Source organism: Thunnus maccoyii, chromosome 8 (genome assembly GCF_910596095.1).
Source record: "Thunnus maccoyii chromosome 8, fThuMac1.1, whole genome shotgun sequence".
In the NCBI taxonomy this organism is placed as follows: Eukaryota; Metazoa; Chordata; class Actinopteri; order Scombriformes; family Scombridae; genus Thunnus; species Thunnus maccoyii.
In genome coordinates, this window is record NC_056540.1 from 7042092 (window position 1) to 7062588 (window position 20497).

Below are 20497 nucleotides of genomic sequence, written 5' to 3' on the forward strand. Positions count from 1 at the left end.
GAAAGCAAACATTTGCAATGTTAATACTGCTAATCCGTGCATGTCAGCAGTTTAAGATAAAAAAAAAAAAGACAACAACAAACTTATCTGTAAAAACAGAAAAGATCAGTCTTATTGTTCTATAAAAAAGGTAGTAAGGTCTGCTGCTGTTGATTCATGCTTGATTATAAACTAATAGATCAAAATATGTTTATTAATCACTGGGATTCAAGAAGAAATATAGTAGTGTGTCCTGACTTTTGACTGGTACTGTAGGTGTTTTCATACAGTTTATTATGTGAATGTTAAGCTTTAACGGATGAATAATTGCCAAAATTGGACATTAATTGTCATCCCCTTTGAGTCAATAGAAATAGATATTTCCAGAGTAATATATGTAGATCAATTTTTGACTGTCATTAACATGCGAACATAATGCTGTTGTAATGGCAGCTCAATCACATTAGGACGCCTTTGGAACAAAAAAACCGTAAAACAATTTCACAGTTTTGTATGCTGATAGAAACCGATGTCTGAAAGAAAAATCAATCGTCAGAGAGACGTAGCATGATCCTGTACCCCTTTGTGTGCTGGATTTAAACCCGTCGCTGCCCGGCTGTCCCCTTTGTTTACCCAGTGCGTCCACAGATAACGTTCAGGAAAACACCCACACCGTCCGCTCGGACTGTCTCGATATATAAAACAGGCGCACCACCCGAGGTTAACACCGGCGCTGATTGGCTGACAGCCGCTTCACGTTCAGAGAGATTGTCAGTCAGTCAGTTGCTTGTTTTTATCTGTCGGGGATTCTGGGACCTGTCATATTTTTCGCCGCGTTTATACTGTTTTAATTTGCTGTTGCAAAACCTTCGAGTACTTATCTTACGAGGAGGAAAGCGAGAATGTAGTGTTGTTGACGTTACACCTTTTTAACGATAGGTAAGTAAGCGAGTATTAGCTGATATTGAACTGGTTACTTAACTAGCAGGAAAGCTAGTTAGCTAGCTGTCGTTAGAACATTGTAGTTATCTTAGCAGCCAAACAAAAACCACAAAGCAGCTGTTCGGGATTATTTGCTTGCACCGTATGTAGTTTTTGATTTAAAGTAAACAACAGTAACTTATGCTGTCTTCCTAGTTTAGCTTCCTGCTAAACCTGGTTAGCAACAGTCACTAAGCTACCCTTCCACCTATTTGTCTCCAAGGTGACGGTGGTTGTTGCCCCATACATCCATCTATCCATCCATCCCGGGTCTCTCTCTGTCTGCTTTCCGGGCGACTGTCAGCCCCCCTGTCGCCCACTTCTAGACGAGCCGGGTGCCCTGCTCTGCTGTGTTTACTACCATACTGTGGATGACTAAGCTGACGGGACTGCGTGCCTGTGACCGCCGGGCGGGCCGATGCTAAGAGCCTGGAAGACATAACGGAGCGGGTCCCGGTGAGGAGATGTCAGAGCGGGGATGCCTCTTTTTGGAGACAGTGTTGTAGTCGAGGGTATACACGAGTGTACACAGTATACCTACCTCTCTGGCTTGGCATACAAACCAGCGGAGCAACTTTTCAGCCTAACTAGTAGTGACACATATATGGATGGTGGGGTCGCAGTATGCCCACTCCCTCAACACACACACCCCCTACACCACAGGCTGGAGGGAGTAGCAGTACCGGAGGAGCAGAGGGGCCCATGTTTGCCACCTCTGCCTCCTCCACCTCTTCATTCCGGTTCGTCCCGGCTTTCTGCCTGGGCGTGGTGGCAGCAGTAGTGTTTCAGCTGGCCTGGGGAGGCCTGACTCTCACCTCTTTCTTCTTGAAGCTGTTCATCTATGTGTCATTCGCCCTACTGTGTTTCCTGGCTGGGAGCTTTGTTCTGCTAGTCAGGAAGAGTCCTCTGAAAGTCAGCTGCTTTGACAGAAACAGAAGGCATTCAGCTTCATGGCTGGAGTTCTTCAACAAGCTCATGGTAAGATACTGGAATAGTTCATTGCTCACATGTTGTATACTGCACTTTTTTTTATAAACACACTCACTATATCAGCCTGCTATGATATCTTAACAGCAGTACACTTTGAAAAATAATCAGAAAGCATTCTCTAGTACGGCTGGAATTCACTGATCAGAAAAACTGCTAAATTCTACTGTTACTTAATGGTACCTCTTTCATTTCTAACCTTTATTCCACCAGACTGGAGTGCATGTGACATTACTGTTGACCCAAATCTCAAATAATGTTGAACAGGAGGGCATCTGAGTATGATTATTTTGGCAACCTCAACTATCCTCCTATGCTCCTCCTGGCTGCTTTTTTGCTCAATTATTTTCCTCCTCCCCTCTCCATCTTCCATCCCTCGCTCATCCTCTCTCCATGCCCTTAGATCCTTGCTGTGTTGTTCCATAATAGATGAGGTAAAGTCATGCTGCCCGATTTAGACACACTTTAAAGCACACACACACACACACATATGTAGGATGATTTATTCGTCAAAGAAAGTGATTGTGTCCTTGCAACTGACTGGTGTCTTGCCTTTAGCAATGTTTGTCTGATGCTGTGTACTGATGATTTATTGATGTTGACAGCGGAGGAATATTTGTCACAAGAATTCATCTGGTTGATGTTGTATGAACGATGACAAATTTGGGCTGTCCTTTTTTTTTTTTTTTTAGACAGACAACTATCATTGTTTTCTGGTGAATCGTCCTCCTTCATTTCCTGTTGTTGCCCAACATTTCCTGCTTTTTAGGCTGTTGTCCCCAGCTGCCAGACAAGTTATCTGATGCTTTTGTTGTTTTTCAGGCTCGTTTTTTGGTGCCAGTTCAGGAGTCAAGTCAGAGCAGGAGGGTGGTGGTGTCACACAATGTGGACAAAGCCCTGAAGGAAGGTAATGGATCACCTTTCAACTCTGAGATCTTTTATGGAGTTTTAATGACAATCTTATGCTCGCAATAATGCAAATATTTTTTTTTTGACTTTGCGATTTAATGTGCGTTTGAGTTTTCAGATCATTGTGGAAAATGTAGCTGCGGACATTCAAACGGACATTGAAACATGGAAACATTAAAATCTCTTCCACTAGGGATGTAACAGCGCCTTTATCCCGCAGTTCTTACAGTTTCTGCTAACATTTCATGTTCTTTACAGAGCAAGCGCGAAGAACAAAGCGAATCAGCAAGTCAGGATTCTTAAAGTGGATCACATGACAGTCAGGTGCCTGAGATCACTTGAATGTCAAATGTGACCATATTTGAAAAGCTCTGCTTTTCTTGTCCACACCACAACGCAAAAGCGACATTTTCATATTGATATTTATTCGATATAATCCATAAGACAAAAAGATGCATTTTCACATTAATCAGTGGAAGTGTGCACAATGATTTAGGTTTTAATTGGTTGCTCTAGCACACGTCGCAACTAAAAGGACTAAAAGGTCCTCTCCCTATATGCTATCTAGTCCTCTCTAATTACTTTTTCTATTTTATTTGAGTGTCTTAATTCTAAATCAGTAAAATTATTGCATAATATAATGCCTGTAAAGATTCCCTCAATTAGACATATTTTGTCAGGGGTGGATGATTTTTCCTTAAAATTCTATGATGATATTGCAGGTTATTTTTACAATAACTACTTCATGACGATATGATAACTAAACAAACCAGGCAAACTATATTGGTGCACTTCCTTTGCCAAGTCAACAGATGTGTTAATTACAATTTTGTGACACAATGTCTGACAGTGGTGACACAAAACTGATGATTAGGTGAGCAAAATCACAATTTACTGCTCACTATAAAGTTCCCAAGAAAATGAAGGTTTCTGACACTATTGGCAAAACTTTTAACTTCTGCTTTTGAGAAAACTGCTGACTGATGGAGCTCTGTTTCAGTCGGTCATCATAACTGGACACTGAACCCTCTTACTCATAGTGGATTATAACAGTAAAACGTCCTGGTCACGAAACACACACACACACACACACACACACACACACACACACACACACACACACGCACACAGGCACAGTCAGTCGAATGGTATGTCTGGCTGCCAAGTAACAGATGGCTCCAGGATTTCCACTGGGGTTATGTATTTGCATAAGCTCTCATGTGTGTTTTGAAAAGGTTTTTTGGTGGTAGTTTAGTACGAGTTCATAATGACATTATTAGCTTCACAGTCACGACCTGCTGTGACTGTGTTTTTTTTTAATTAAGCATAGTACACAAGTTTAGGGCATTCAATTTCCAGTTGACCTGTCATTATAAGCTTATTGTGCTCGTTGATGACACTATTTTCCTAGTTTGCCAATTATTTTCAAATTAAGATTCTTAAGGCCCAAATGCACTGAAAGCAATAATTGATGTGCCTCATTTGACGCACGTCATTTGATGCTCCTATGGTGCACTGCAGGCATCAGATTTTAAATGCCAACACCACAGAACCAAAACAGATTTGTCCTTTTGTTCTTTGTATTTACTGCTGCATTAGTTGGATGTAAAGAATAAATGAAAAGGAGAAATGCAGAGGAGGAAAATGAAACTAAGTAAATCATCTGTTGAGTGTTTGATGGTCATTTAGTTGTGTTGTAGAACGTAACTGCTGTGAAATAATCAGAATATAATGTTTTATTTCTCTCATTCACTGCTTTGTTCTACGTCTGGCTCTCCTCACTCTACCACCACCATGCTGTCTCTCTCTCTTTCTCTCGCTGGCTGGCTGTCAGCTCGTTTGCGTGCGCTCTTTCTCTTTTTCAGCTGCAGAAAAAACTCATTTGACGCTCCAAAATTGAAACAAGGTCAGAGTAGGGACATGAAGGCAGTTTGACACGCCTCATAATGCTTTTGGTACGCGTTCGGTCATTTAAAACAATAGATGTACTTCAAAACGTGTACGCCAGATGCTTTCAGTGCGTTAGGGCCTTTAGAATCAGTTTCCAAAATAAAATAACGTATTGATCATCACAAATGATCTACTAATGTAAAAAATGCCCTTAGTCTACTATCAGAGCACTGTCCTTTGGGGGCCTGGAGGATACACACTGGACAGGTTCCAAACACATACAGAGTGTCAGAAGAAACTAGAGCACCTGGATCAAACCCATGCAGACAAAAGGAGAACATGCACAACCTGATTTTACAAAATTACAAAACAATCAACATGGACATACACGAGGGTTCTCCCACCATCCTAAACCACACCCACTACATCTGTTACACGTGTCATCTGTACGAAGAATGAACGAGAAATAAAATAAATGATCAGACCAAATAACATTTTGTCAAAATACTGACTCATAAAATGAAGATATACAATCAAAAACAAGAACAAGCAGATTTAAGGTAAACAAGCAAAGAAGTCTTGAAGACATTTAAAGAAGTAATTGATCTGAGTGAGTTAGGCAAATTATTCCAGTCTAATGGTGCTTTAAACTTTAAAGCACGTCTCCCAGTTTCATTAAAGATTCAAGGCACAATAAAAAAAGGTTGTTGAGTCTGTCTGAGTGAATCTGATGATCTGAATGGAACTAAAAGCTTTTTAAGTATAAAGGATAATTAGAGTAAATGCATTTGAAAACAAAGAGCGACCAATGAAATGATTGCGTGGTAAATGTTAAAAAGGGTTAAAAGGGTGGAAAAAAAGCCCAGCCAAAGCTAACTGTCGATGTGTTTTAGGTGAGAAAAGGACATTGGTCTGCTACATGGTACATTGGTGACACACATAGTGACAATGTATATAACCACAGTAAACCACCTCAGATCAGATGTGATGGTCAGATCATTAAAAACCCCCCCCAGACTACTGAAACCCTCGTGTCACGTGTGACACCACTGCCCCCTCTTTGATTATCCCTCTATAGATGTTAAGATCCTTTACAGTTGAAAGGCCAAAAGATATTTCCTTAAGTTAGCACATCAAAAAAGAGAAGATTGATTTGATTCACAACTTAATGGAATTTCACTTAAGTTATGATTCAAAGCAAAGGCAGTACCACACTCGTTCCTTCAAAGCTAATCTGAATTAGAATCTGTAGCCTATGCAGTTATTGAAAGTTCACAGTTGAATTTCCTCTTTAATACAGAAGTCGTTCTGTGCATAATACTATAACAGTTGCACACGATATTCTGGTTGCAATGTCTTCTTGCATCTTGTGCAGTATAAATGTTAAAGGTGCTATCAGTAAGATATGGCTCTCGTAATATCTAGTTGCAGTCATGATGGGAAACATTTGTGAATATGCGTATTTGTCCACAATCACTAGGGATTGAGATTTTGCCCACAAATTTCAGTCTTATGTCTATAACAATACTCTGGAGACCAAACTTCAAGCTGGATATTTGTTTACTTTACTAAAAATTACTTCATTTTACAGTAAACACAAAGTAAAAACTGACAAAAATGCCTCACTGTTTGAGCAAGCAGTAAAAGCTGAAGAAGTTTTGATTTCTTTTCCTTAAGAATGGAAACTTAATTGTTAACAGTGTTGCATCACCCCATTTATAGACAGCAAACGTAGCATATCAGCAGAGCAGCGGCAGCAGCGAGCGCTCCGTCTGTGTGTCTACACTGGAGGCATTCAGGTGCAGCGTCGAGCGTGGGTCACCCGCGTGTTGGAAGCGCTCAGAGCCCAATACACATGACTGTAGTGACGTGTGTAAAACGGAGGAAAATAGATTCGAAGCATGAATGAACGCTTCAGGTTGCGGTTACGCCCGTGAGACGCGGCTGAGATGTGAGCCTGCACGGAGCCGGTGCAGACAGCTGCGTAGATTACAATGAGAGCCTATCTTTTGCGTGTGACGTGCGCGTGAAAAAACGTGTCTGACACGCTCGCTGTCTAGACACGGGGTCACAGCGACAATGTCCTAGGTTGACTCTCTGTGCGGAGTTTGCATGCGCTCTGCATAAATGAATGTAATCTGTGCGGGTTTCCTACAGGTGCTCTGATTTCCTCCCACAGTACATTCAAATGCAGGTCAGGTGAATTGGTGACTCTACTGGTGTACATGTGTGTTAGGCTTGTGATGAAGTGGTGTCCTGTCCAGTGCCCAATGCATGCTGGGATAAGCTCCAGCCTCCAAACAAAGGATGGCAACTGTTTCTTAAAAGGATTTAAATTGTAATGTAAAGAATTTGTCTTCCTTTCTTACCCACTCATCACTCTATTTGCCCCAGCTGTCTGACTCTGTAGTATCTGACAAAAAAAGGATATTCCAATATAAGAAGGCAACTTAAAAGCTCTCTCTCTGTCTCTCCCCAGTGTTCGACTACGCCTACAGAGACTACATCCTGTCCTGGTACATCCCGTTGAGTCGAGATGAGGGCCAGTTGTACTCCATGCTGTCAGAGGACTGGTGGCAGATGATTGGGCAGTTGAGATCTCGACTTGCTGACATAGACCTTGTCAATGTTGTGTGTTATGACAGCATCCGGATCCTACACACACACTTCACTGACCTCAAGGCTGCATCTGCAAGGTACACAAACACACACAAGCATATAACTGTAAAGAGTTAAAGCTGCATTATCACCCAAAAGATCATAAAAGGGAAAGCCAGTGTTGTAATGTTGGTGCCAATAAAGCTTGACTATCACTTCTGAGCATACCTTCCTTTGCTCTGACTCACTGTTGTTTAAAAGAAAAGATGTTTCAGCCTTGATTTGTTTCTAAGAAAAATTTGCCTTCCCGCAGGTGTCCATACGCAGCACTGAAATTTTATGTACGCAGCTGGGGTGAAATTATGTGAAATTCAGTACAGCGTAAATAATATTAAAATCCTCCACACTCACTTCCTGCATCTCTAGGCAGCATCTGCCAGGTACACTTACGCACACACATGAATAGAAAGAGCAGACAGTGTGATAATTCACACATTATCTGGTTTCATTATCTTGGCAAGTCAGGCGAGACTTATGATTTGATCAGACTACAGAAATGTCTGGCCCCCCTCGTCCTCAATAGTTTAGGAACAATCAGTGTAGCAGCAGTGTGTCTTGTTCAGACAAGGTTTGGAAGCTGAAAGGGTGAGATCCGACACAGCTGACGTACGAACACTACGGCAGTGTTTCTTATCTATGCCTTATATAATATCATCTGGCATCTCGCTCTGCCAGAATAACGTTTCAAATTCGTTCTGTCTCTCTCAGTTTATTTCTCAATTTTAATCCCCGTCTCTCTCGTGTGTTAACAGACCAGACGAGTGCTCTCGGCCGTTTCCTCTCCATCCCTGTTTGGTCAGTCCGGACTCGGAGCTGGCCTTCCTCCGCTGTGTAGCCAGAATACTGCTGCTATGTCTGCTGCCACAAAAGGATGCCAAGTCACATACACTACGCTGCTGCCTCACAGAAGTCATCACTACTAAAGGTACTCTGTGTGTATGTGTGTGTACTTTATATGACACTATACTCGACCTACTCTTTACTATTAAAGTAATCAGATCTTAAAAGAATAAAGTACCTAGAAGTAACCATGAATCTTAGGAATTGTTGTCACTGCCATAAGTGGCAGACCTGCCAACACTCTTGTTGTTCCTGGGTTTCGTCTGTATTTTCACCCCCTCGCCTGCTGTGCTCCCGTTGTGTTGTTTCTCCTGGGAAACTCCTGTAATTATGTAATTATGAATAATCATCAATCACACACAGATCAATAAGTTTTGTATGTTTGACTGACATTACCCAAATTGCCAGATCGCCTGTGAAAGACAATCTACATACACGACATACAATTTCAACCCATCTGTCACAACAACCCGATTCAAGGGGCGTGTGCACATCTACTCTCTGCGCAGGCGGTGATTCACTGCCTGCAGGTACCGCCGGTAGAGAGGAGGGGCTGGTTTGTCTCAGCCAGCAGCTACGTTTACAAGAATTTGCCAAATTTTAAGATACATGGCAAACTCAGACAAACAGACAGCTTTCGTGTTATTAACCAACATGCTGTGGTTGTGTAAAACATACGGGCGGTGGATGGGACACTACGGGCAAAGCAGTTGAAAATATGTCTTTTCTTCATGTTTATGCTTGTTGAACAGGTGGTTTGAAGAACTTATCGGCTTCTTACTGGCGACGGTTTTGTTGCACTTACAGTAATGAGCGTAGCTAAACGATGGCTCTGTTTCATTTCCACATTCCAGTATGCTAGTGAGCTGGCATGCCTGATACTTGGTGGCATGTGCGTGTTAATTTCCCAGGAGCTTTTGACACCAGTAGTGCTCTGGAGGCCCAGATAGCTGTAGTTGTAATAAATAACAAAGAATGAAACGCCTCAATACAGAAAATGCACACTATTTTTATTGAACATAGATATAAATAGGTCATATTAAAGCAATATCTCATGACTGCCTGTGGTGTATTGTGATTATTGTGTCACTACACTACACCACTACTACGCTACAATAACACTAAGCAGAAGCCACTCACCAGTAGCTCCAGTCAGCTGGTCAAAGTGGAGAAAGCGCACATGGTTTGCGTTCATTGTGATTATTATGTATATGCATCTGTTGATAGCGTGTAGGGGAAATGTTGCACCTGTACTTGTTCTGCTGTAAACAATAATAGATGAAATATTAGAACATCTAGGTTATATTCTTGTATTTGATTATATGGGACTAAAATGTTTTATCCTGTCATGTTAAGACCTAAGAAGCTACTGTATTATTTATTACTACAGTGACAGTTCATCTTATTCTTCTGCTCAGTCCCTTTGTGTGTGGGTCCACAACTGCCTGTGTCAAAGATATTGTGTGTTGTGCACTAGCATTTGTTCAATTTCTAATGTTCTGCTAAAAATAACAACCCATGAAGATGTTAATCTGACTCCAACCTTCATTTCAGCTCAGATCTATTTCACTGTTCTGTATCTATTCCAGTTAAGCTTGAGAGGTAATGGTGTGGATGGACCTGCACAGTGACAGCTATTATCTGTCTTTACATATCGATTTACATCTGATGTGTGTTTATGTGTATTTTGTCCACATTTTCTGCATGTCTGTGTATTTTCAGTTTGGAATTTAACAGCATTAGATAGAAGTGGTGGATGTCTACATCTGTATATACCTTTATCTTTGTGTCTGCATGTGTGTGTGTGTGTGTGTGTGTGCTCCAGTTTTGAAGCCTTTGGTAGAAGTGCTCAGCGATCCAGACTCCATAAACAGGATGCTGTTGTCTCAGCTGGAGCAGAGGGAGCAACAAGCTGAGCAGCAGAAGAAAGCCTACACCTACGCTGCCTCCTATGAAGACTTCATCAAACTGATATCAACTTCTGCTGATGTCAATTTCCTCAAACAACTCAGGCATGACACACACTTTACACACACACACACACACACACACTGCACTGCACTGCTTTATTAGACTCAGACTGCCCTGCACCCACACACACATACTTAAATGAACCATACTGTATATATAAACAAACATGTTAACCAGACAGTGTTCACCACTTGTCTATTTGCAGCTGTGGGGTTACCATGGGAACAGACTGTGTCTCTGCGGCAATATACTAGATCTAAATGTATGATAATGCTATATTGTCTTGTTAGTCTGAGAAATATTAGCTCCGTTCAGACTTGTTAGTGTTACTTTCAGTTTTATTCATCCCAAGATGGCCCTTTTTATTTTATTGATTGATTGTAACAACTGATTGATTTTTTTTGTCTTTGTAGGTATCAGATAGTGGTAGAGATTATTCATGCCACCACCATCAGCAGCCTGCCTCAGCTCAAGAAGCAGAAAGGTAAAGAAACACTACAGCTCACTATATAAAAATGCTTTTGTAAAACTTTGGAAAATTGATTTTAAACATAGTGGTGTTGTTTCTTTTTTACAAATGATGTTTTTTAATTATGGTATCAGCTTTATACATTTTTATTTGTTTTTGTTATTGAAGTTCCTTGTTATTGTATGATATATTGAACCCATTTAAACAAGTTACAGAGGAAGTGCATAACTTTTGTCCATAAAATATTGCCTCATGCTGATTATTCCCAGTTAGTATCAGAAGCAGTGTGTAATAACCAGTAAAAGTACTTGTTTTTACATTTATAACCCAAATCAGTAGGTTTTTGGAACATATAAATTACAAGAAAGTTCACACATACAGTAAAAAAAATCAACTACATGTAGTGAACTTAACAAAAGGTTAGTGATGTCTGGCAAGTTTATCTTGGTGGTGCAGTGGGTCCACACCAGGTAATTGTGTCATTGTGTGACCAAAACCTGCTCACCCTTTGTTTCACCGGCTGCTTTCACTCTCTCTTAGAGCGAAAAGGTAAAGAGTCAGCAGCCATGAAGGCAGACCTGCTGAGGGCCAGAGATATGAAACGATATATCAATCAGCTGACTGTTGCTAAGAAACAATGTGAGAAACGGATCCGTCTGCTTGGTGGACCAAACTATGAGAACAATGAGGAAGGAGGGGCCGATGACAGCGATGAGCCTCAAAGTCAGAAGGTAACACTCACATGTGGACTGTGATACAGCTGGTGTGAGCTTTGGTTGGAAAGATGTGTGTCGAGATGCTAAATGATGACAACAGAACATTATGTCTGATATTCAAAGTTTTAGCAGTAGACTCTGGAAACTATGAAGCACTTTTCTGTCATCTTTCTAGAGTAAATGATGTATTTCTTATAAGGCATTAACATGACTCTGGTTGAGGGTTTGTGCTTTGGATTAAGTATGCTCCACATTCTCATGATTTATGTTTTTTCCTCCTTGCATCCAGATTCTCCAGTTTGATGACATCATGTGTAATCCAGGTTACAGGGAGCATTTCAGAGTTTACATGGAGAGGGTTGATAAGAGGGCTCTGATAAGCTTCTGGGAACTGGTGGAAACCCTGAAAACTGCCAACAAGGTGACCTGCACACATTCCAGACACAGCTGCTAATGTATGGTGTTACGGGAATAGTAGTATAAGTGACGTAAATGTGACCACAATTTTTTAAAAATATTGATACTGGTTTTCCTTTACAATTTTGTACTGCTGCACACACAAAAAAGTACACGCAAGTAAGTGCTTATTTCTTTGTTAATGTGTGTTTGACAGAATGAGGTGCCCCAAATCGTTGGGGAAATCTACCAGAAGTTCTTTGTAGAGAGCAGAGAGATTCCGGTGGAAAAGTTTCTCCTCAAGGAGATCCAACAGAGTCTGGTGGGGAACAGAGGAACACAAGTCTTTGTTAGATTACAGGAACAGGTAACTGCTGCTTTTACTTCTAACTGTAAGTGACTGTAACCAGAGGGGAGAATGTCTTGCTCAGAAATGTCAAAAGAACTAATGGGAACAGAGGTGCTAAATAGAGACAAGGGACTTTCCTTATTAAAGGTCATCAGAGGTGCAAGTAATAACCGTATGCTTATGATCCACTTTTTCAAGATGTTCTACAATGACAGTAAGACTATGGCTGTCGTACATTTTCCAGGTGGCTGAGACGATGAGAGAGCGTTACTACCCCTCCTTCCTTGTTTCGGATCTCTACGATAGGCTGATCAGACGAGACGAGCAGCACAGCCAATCACAGTGTAGCACCGAGGAAAAGGAGGAAGGGGTCAGACACACACTTCTGAATGTTCCTGTGTTTGAACACTCCAATATGTCATTTTTATTCACCTCTTTTTGTATGTTTGTAAAAGTCTGCAATCGCATGTCTTTCTAAATAATTATTTGATATTTCTCTGTGTAGTGTCAGGGTCTAGACGCAGGAGAGGAGGTGTGTGATGAGGGCAGTAAAGGAATCAATGAGCAGGCCAGCTACGCTGCGACTAAACTCCGCCAACTCTATGACAAACTGGAGTACAAGCGACAGGCCCTGGGCTCCATCCAGAACGCACCCAAACCAGACAAAAAGGTAACAAATACAAGCAAATGTGACAAAAAAGAACAGAGCAGAACACAAGATCAAAATGAGTTAATGTATACATCCAGATTCTTCAGCATGGTGCCTTGTCCGCAGTGTCAGGACGTACTCAGTGGTTGAAGTGAAATGTGAAAAAAATCCCCTAAAAAAAAAAAAGCCAATTACAACACATCTGATTTGTAGCTGCTCTTCTACATTTGTTTATCTTTTCTTATGACTAACATGAAGAAAATCCAACACACTCCACACAAGTTTTTGATAAGTTCTAAAAGCAAAATTTTAACTGAAACCCACCCTACATTGTTATTCATCTTAATGTAATTTCTTCATTTAACTGTGGTTTACTTACATGCCCGTTTAACTCTGTGTCTTGTGTGTGTTTGTAGATAGTGAGCAAACTAAAGGAAGAGATAGGAGCCATGGAGAGAGAACACAGTGAACTCCAGCAACATATCACCAGGACTGACTGGTGGTGTGAAAACCTGGGGCACTGGAGGGCTACTATTACTACTGCTGAGGTAATGTTTTATAACTGTAATTTCATTAATCATTTAAAAACAGCAGACAGCTCTTTCTACGAATGCTGAAGCATAGCTCACCATAACTAACTGGCTGATTTCCAGTGGAGAACCAGGGGCACTGGAGTGATCTGATGACCCTTTTTTCCACTTGGCATCAACATGCTTTTAGGTGGATCAGACTGTAATCAGATAGAGCAGAAAAAAAAGATGAGATTTGATTTAAGATGCAGTCATCTAACCTATTTACAGATGTGTGCAGGGATGCATTTGACCTCATTAACAGCAAAACATAGTGTGCCTCAAGTCCACACATAACTGAAACAAGCAAGCAAATCAGACACGAGTCATGCAGCTCAGTTAAAAAAAATACTAACATATATAGTACTTCTCCTCAGATAATTAATGAATGTGCAGGACACTGGTTGTTTACTGTTTCTGCTGAGGTAATTAACTTTCCCACCATCATGTGTCTGTCTTGCTATAGTAACTAATTAGTCAATGATTTCATGGCGCCTAGAAAAGTGCATTAGTGCTGAATAAAGTACAGCGACACATGCAAACTCACAGCTTAATAGAGTATCATGTAACCGGAAAGTCTTATGACGTCTCTCAAGTCAGTGTAAGTTGTGAAAAAAGGAACAGATGAATGTAAATTCAATACTACATAACTTTAACCTTGTTACACCTGATGTAGCAGGCATGGCTGTCAGTAAATCTGCTGTATGAGGCTATTGTTTGTTTGTTAAACTGTGCGTGTGTGTGTGTGTGTGTGTGTGTGTGTGTGTGTGTGTGTGTGTGTGTGTGTATTTCAGGCTACAGAAGAAGGTGGTGAGACTGTAGCTTGTTACAGTGTGTGTGTTAGCCTGGTAGAAGGAGAGGAGACAGTCAACAGTCGCTGGAGCGTCCAGAGGAAACTCACTGAATTCCAGATGTTACACCGCAAACTCACTGAGGTAACGTGTGTGTGTACGGATATGTTTTCTTATACTGCATTAGCGCTAGTTTAGAAATGGCTTAACTGTTGCTGTGCTGTTCTACTGTTTCACCCCGCCTCCGCATCAGAGCGATTTGTTTGTCACTGCAGCATCGGGGAAGAAACTCCTTATACAGCACTGCAGTAGAAAGAGGAAATGTCACAGTCCCTATTGATTTGATGATGGATGTATTGCAGGTTACACAGAGCCTGAGTCTGTTTGAAGCATTTCCAGTCCTCTTTTGTGATTAAATGAATTCACTGTATCACCATAAAGTGGGTTTAGATTAAATCGGATGGCAGTGAGATCTGGAGAGATGCCTGGAAATCTTTAAGTCATTTAAATATATATTCTGTATTTGTTGATGTGCTATACTATATTATTTAGAATGAAGGAAATCATATGGAAATGTATTCTTGTTACTGTGAAATCACATTTCAATCTCTGTCTGCCTTAGTGTTTTCCATCGTTGAAGAAACTCCAGTTACCATCACTCAGTAAACTTCCCTTCAAATCCATTGACCAGAAGTTCTTAGACAAGAGCAAAACACAGCTCAATACCTTCCTACAGGTAAACATACTGTAAAACTACACCTGACAGGACATCTGATTACTGTTACTACTAACTTGACAAGAGTGTAACTCAATGTTCTGCTGTAATAGTTAGACTTACTAGTGCTTCTCTGTGTATTTATAAGTAAACCCTTGGTCATTTTAGTCCGATGAAGAGCAGCAGTGCTTGACACATCACTTTGGTGCAATAAATTATAAGTGTACATTGGAGCCCTGCAGTTTTTTTCGACATTTGCTCATTTTTAACCCAGCACCTGCCCTCTTCGGTTTTGATGTGTGTGCATACTCTGATCTTTAATTTTAACATAAAGCCACAGAAATTGAATTTAAGTAGATCAGTGATTCCCAACAAGGGGTACTTCTTCTGCAGTTGTTGGGAAATACAGGGGATGAAAATAGAAATTACGATTTTAAAAAATGTACCCACATTTTGAGTTAGATTTTCAATAGATAGGTAAAAGTAGCTAAACAAATAAACAGATTGTTGGCTTATGGATTAATGGTTGAAATAGTTATCTAAAACTAATGGATAATGGTTAACATGGATAGCTAAAAGTAATAGATATGTGGTATAAATATTGAGTTAAAGGTAATGGATGAATGTTTACACAGATGATAATAATAAAGGATAAACAGTATGGTTCAAATGTCCAGCTGCTGCCACTCCAAGTGGTAGAAATACAAATGCAAGCTTGATCAGACAGACTTAAACTCTCATTTGTATGAAAATGTTATTGTAACAATCTTCACTTTTGTATAATCAACAGTGGTAAACTACATTAAATTTAAAAATTTTTCAAATAAACACATATAGAGCATGATGGGTGGTGAAGATGAACAGATAGTTGTGTCGATCAGACAGGGCTGTGTACATCAGACAAAAAAAGGGTGGGAGCCACTGCAATAGAAAACACCCAGATCAATGCTCACTCTGCTTCTTCCTGCCTCATAATCTCAGCTAAACAATGTTGATGATGACTTCAGCTCTGTGTGTATGTGTGTGTGTTTTTGTAGCGTCTGCTGACAGATGAGCGTTTGTGCCAGTCAGAGGTTCTCTACGCATTCCTCAGCCCGTCACCAGAACACCTCAAGGTAACTCATTTTTCATACCTGCATTTCAAATACTAATACATTATTGTCATAATGTCATACAAACATGTATAATTTAGGATAAAACTTCTTCCTTCCTTCTCAGAGCTACTACATATGAGTTCTTGTATATACGTTACATTGAACAACCGCAATGACGACCTTTGTTTTGAGAGTTGAGACTTTGAAATTCCTCCCAGTAGACTGAGTGATTAAGAACACCTACATGTAAAGTAGCAGCTACAGGAAACAGTGAGACATGTATGCAGTCAGTCTCCTGTTCATTATTTATTGAGCAGCTTTAAACTCAAAACATGATGTCGCATTAAAATATTGAGTATTTGTTCTCTTGCAAACTCTCCTGACAAATAGCTTTTCTACTGCATTGACCAACAGATGCACCCTTTTACTGTCACTTAAGCCGGAAATTACAAACCAGTGAATTTCATGACGCGGCTGTAATGAATGACACCAGATACGACCAATAAAATATTAGATTATAGCTGCGACTGACATTAGCTAATTATTTTATCCGTTCCATTGTATATTTTCATAGTTCTGTGCAACTTCAATGATAGAACAAAGTACACTGACAGAGTTTGGTTCCCACAAGGGCTTGTATAATTGAACGATATTTAAAGATGCACAGGAAAAAGACATTAGTCACACCAGCAGATATACATTGATAATAGTATCAGTAGAGTGTTGGTATACTGATGTGGTGTAGACCTTCCTGAAAGTTATATTTGTCCAGATATGGTTGTCTGGTGTATTAGAGTGCTGGTATGATTCAGTATATTGTACAGTGATGATATCTTGTTCAATGTTTGAAGGTGATGTCCATTCAGAAGAAATCATCTTTCTCTTTGGCCTCCTTCCTGGAAAGGCTACCTGGAGACTTCTTCTCCCATACTGAGGTACGAACGCAAGCATGCCTGATAAAGCAACAGTAAATATAGCACCCTAGCTGTCGTGCACCCTAATTTGAATGATGTGTGCCTTGCGTAATCGGTGCTTTTAGGAGGAGGCTGATGATGACAGTGACTTGTCAGATTACGGTGATGAGGCAGACGGGAGGAGAGATGCCCTGGCTGAACCCTGCTTCATGCTCATAGGAGAGATCTTTGAACTCAGAGGAAGTGAGCAGAGCACTGTTCTCCTTTTAATCACAGTTACATTTTCCATTTTTATATCGGTATACAAATAAAAACGTCATACATGAAAGAGTTAGAGATCTATATTAAGAAACTAGAAATCTATCTCTGTGGAAAACTCGGCTCAGTCATCATGAATTCTAACTGCATCTGAGTGACTTTATCTAATCAGTTTCTTGTCTGTCTGTCTACCTGCTCAGTGTTTAAGTGGGTGAGGAAGACTCTTATTGCACTAGTTCAGGTGACATTTGGACGCACTATCAACAAGTAAGTACTAGGAAGTCTGCATTTTGATTAACTATGCCCTATTTGTTTAAATAATAATAACACACATAATTTATTCTAATTCATTTGAATGCAACTCAAGTAGCGTAATAATATGTTGTAGAATTGACTTCAATTCATTAATGGTGCCTGTGCTACAGTATCTGAGCTAATAAATAAAGCTAATAAGTGACTTCAGGTTTATTGTTAAGAGGCAACTAACAACTAGTAACTATGTGATCACTTGTACTTACTGTATGTTTCTCCGAGATCACCTATGAGGCTAACATCTTCTGTGCTTAATTCTAGACAAATCCGGGACACGGTGAACTGGATCTTCTGTGAACAGATGTTGGTGTGTTACATAAGTGTGTTCAGGGACAACTTCTGGCCCAACGGGAAGTTGGCACCACATGTCAAGGTCCGAACTGACACTGAACGCAGTGAAACTAAAGAACGGGCTCAACAGAAACTACTTGACAATATCCCAGGTAGCAACTGAACCAAATGTAAACATGACCTGTACCCATGTTGCAAGATGAACATCCAAAATGTGAAATGTGGATCTTCTGACCTCTTTACTTTGTTTCAATATGGTCTTTTATGTCAGATGCACTAGCAAATCTAGTTGGCCAGCAGAATGCTCGCTATGGGATCATCAAGATCTTCAACGCCCTGCAGGAGGCTAGTGCCAACAAACATCTTCTCTATGTAAGAACAACACAACATATCAAACATGATTTTTGTCATAAAACCAGATCTCATAGAATCAATTATATATGTTACTACAGTTACAAACATATTTGTTTTGTCTCACTGTCTTTGTTAGGTGCTGATGGAAATGTTACTCAAGGAACTGTGTCCCGAACTCAGCGCGGAGGTGGACAACATCTGAAGATGCACATAAATTTAACACACACACACTCTATGGGTGGGACTAAGTATCTGCTGGTTCATCTTTTAGGCCTTTCTTTACCTGACCAATCATAAACTGCCAAGCTAGACAGGGAGATGGCCTTCTGGTTGAACCTCAGACAGAAAGCAGCTGTGTTGGTCAGAGCTGAGACGCATGCTGATTCTGTTGGTAGAACTTTGCTGTGAAATGATGAAAAGCTGGGTTGACACCAGACTGGAAGGAGCTGAAGTTTGACTTTGTTGTGGTGCAGATCTAAACTTGCCCATCTGAACGGGGAGAAACCATGTGGAGTATTCCCATTCAGACAGCTGTCTAACTGGAGACATCGCATTTGTACTACATTCCCACGTGAACAAATTGTATTTTTGACATTATGTGACCCACTATCGCTTTCTTTTTTCATTAGCACTGAAACATCAGATCTGTACCACAACCGTTTGAAATTAGATCTTTGGTGTAAATCATGATGGTCTATAGATTACAAGGCAGAGTAACAATTTGTGAAAGTAAAACAACTTCATTGTTTGGTCATCATTTACTAGCTGATGATCTATAGACCTTGATTAAATGCAACAAAGAAGTTCAGATTTTCTGTTGCTTGTTACTCCAAAGGCAACCGATGTGTGCGATTGCCCACGGACCTCTGAACATTCCTCCTACACACAACCTGAGCAACAACACTTGTTCTGTTCTGTGATTCTTGTTACGGCTTATAATTGTGCAATATAATGTCATGTAAAAGTCATTGTGATGATTTTATTTATGATAATTATTGATAGATTTTATTTTTACCAAAAATTGTTTAGAAAGCCTTTATATAAGCAATAAATTGCAAAAAAAGAAGTTGATGTGGCATTTTTTTATTTCTTTCAATGGTCTTTGAAAATACAAGATCTAGAATTAAATATTATGTTGACACAGGTTGCACTCACTGATGCAGAAAACACTGAACTGTATTAAATCTAGTCATAAATTACTTTAAATAAGTTTAAATGATTTGATTACATCTCACTTTAATATGAAGATGATGTCTGAGAGGGAGGCAGTTCAGTTAAATTTATTCAGTGATTTGAAGTTGATTAAGTTTTTTTATATTAAGTTAAAAGGAATTAATAAACTTGAGCTTCATAAGTGTTTTGCACAGATACACAGAAACTCTCCTAAATTAATTTAGTTTATTGCTCATGAAATTGAGTAAAGCCAGCAGCCCTGAAGACAATACTGCCATTAGCTATTAACTGATTTTCTGAGATAGTCTTCTACATTCAGATAACATGGGGGAGTAGAAGACGTTCTTGCTAATAGCATCAACCAAAACCTACTGATTATGGATAAAAAAGGAGCAATCATTACCTAATTTTATAAGTGGTTGAGACATGTCATTTTTTCACCAGAATACTGTGATTGCAAAAGGTTGTGAGCTTGAACAGGTTTTTTTTTTTTTTTTTTTTGGGACATGAATGCAACATGTGTTCCCCAAAAGGTTGAGTCTGAAGGGGGGAGAGAGAGTGAGCTATGCTTCTTTACGTATAGGTGACAACCAGAGCTACAGCTGAGCCGGGGAGGTGTCAAGCTAGAGAGAGTGAAGTCAAAGTCACAATATAGGAAGTGTAGCATTACGCATTCAAAATAAGGTATAGGAGAAAGCCTGTACTACAGAGAACAACAAATCTCCTCTGGTCCTGTTAAAACTGTTTCAAGATGTTCTGGAGGAAGAAAAGAATCAACAGATATTCCACCAGGCTACTATACAGCTGCGCCTGCTATATGTCAAATTTTTAAATTGGTGATAATTTACAAAAGCTCTCATTATGCGGCTAAATCTTGTGACCTATTCTTCCACTAGGTGAGAGATTGAGCTGTTCCACTGTTGTCAAACATTTAATGAAACACAGTCCTGTATGAATTTTTAAGGAAGAAAAAGCCAAAGAGTCAGTTGTGGTTAATGTTTATTACTTGCAAATATCTTTAGGAATATGCACAACCACACGTTATCAGCTGAAGGGATGAGGGGCTTCATCAGAGCTGGTATTTTTGAGGAGGCCTTGTGTCAAAATCTAGAGATTTGGAGGTTAAATAGGGTGCCACAGCTATGTTTTGCACACTGACACCCTGGTAGGAAAATGCCACCATGTATAACAACCAAAGAGCTTTTACCAGCTACGGTGTTAACTTCTCATCT

At 40.0% G+C, this 20497-nt stretch overlaps 1 protein-coding gene across 1 annotated transcript; it reads left to right on the forward strand.

The window, feature by feature from the left end:
- Positions 1 to 729: 729 nt before the first annotated feature.
- snx25 (sorting nexin 25) lies at positions 730 to 19158 on the forward strand. The gene is made up of 22 exons (XM_042419529.1): positions 730 to 918; positions 1184 to 1938; positions 2770 to 2854; positions 7226 to 7442; positions 8157 to 8329; positions 10070 to 10256; positions 10629 to 10699; positions 11225 to 11415; positions 11690 to 11821; positions 12014 to 12163; positions 12390 to 12515; positions 12651 to 12815; positions 13211 to 13342; positions 14158 to 14298; positions 14777 to 14890; positions 15907 to 15984; positions 16815 to 16898; positions 17003 to 17120; positions 17336 to 17402; positions 17709 to 17890; positions 18010 to 18110; positions 18229 to 19158. Exons 2-22 carry the CDS (start codon positions 1585 to 1587, stop codon positions 18292 to 18294), a joined length of 2934 nt encoding a protein of 977 aa, XP_042275463.1. The 5' UTR covers positions 730 to 918; positions 1184 to 1584; the 3' UTR covers positions 18295 to 19158.
- The last annotated feature ends 1339 nt before the right edge of the window (positions 19159 to 20497 follow it).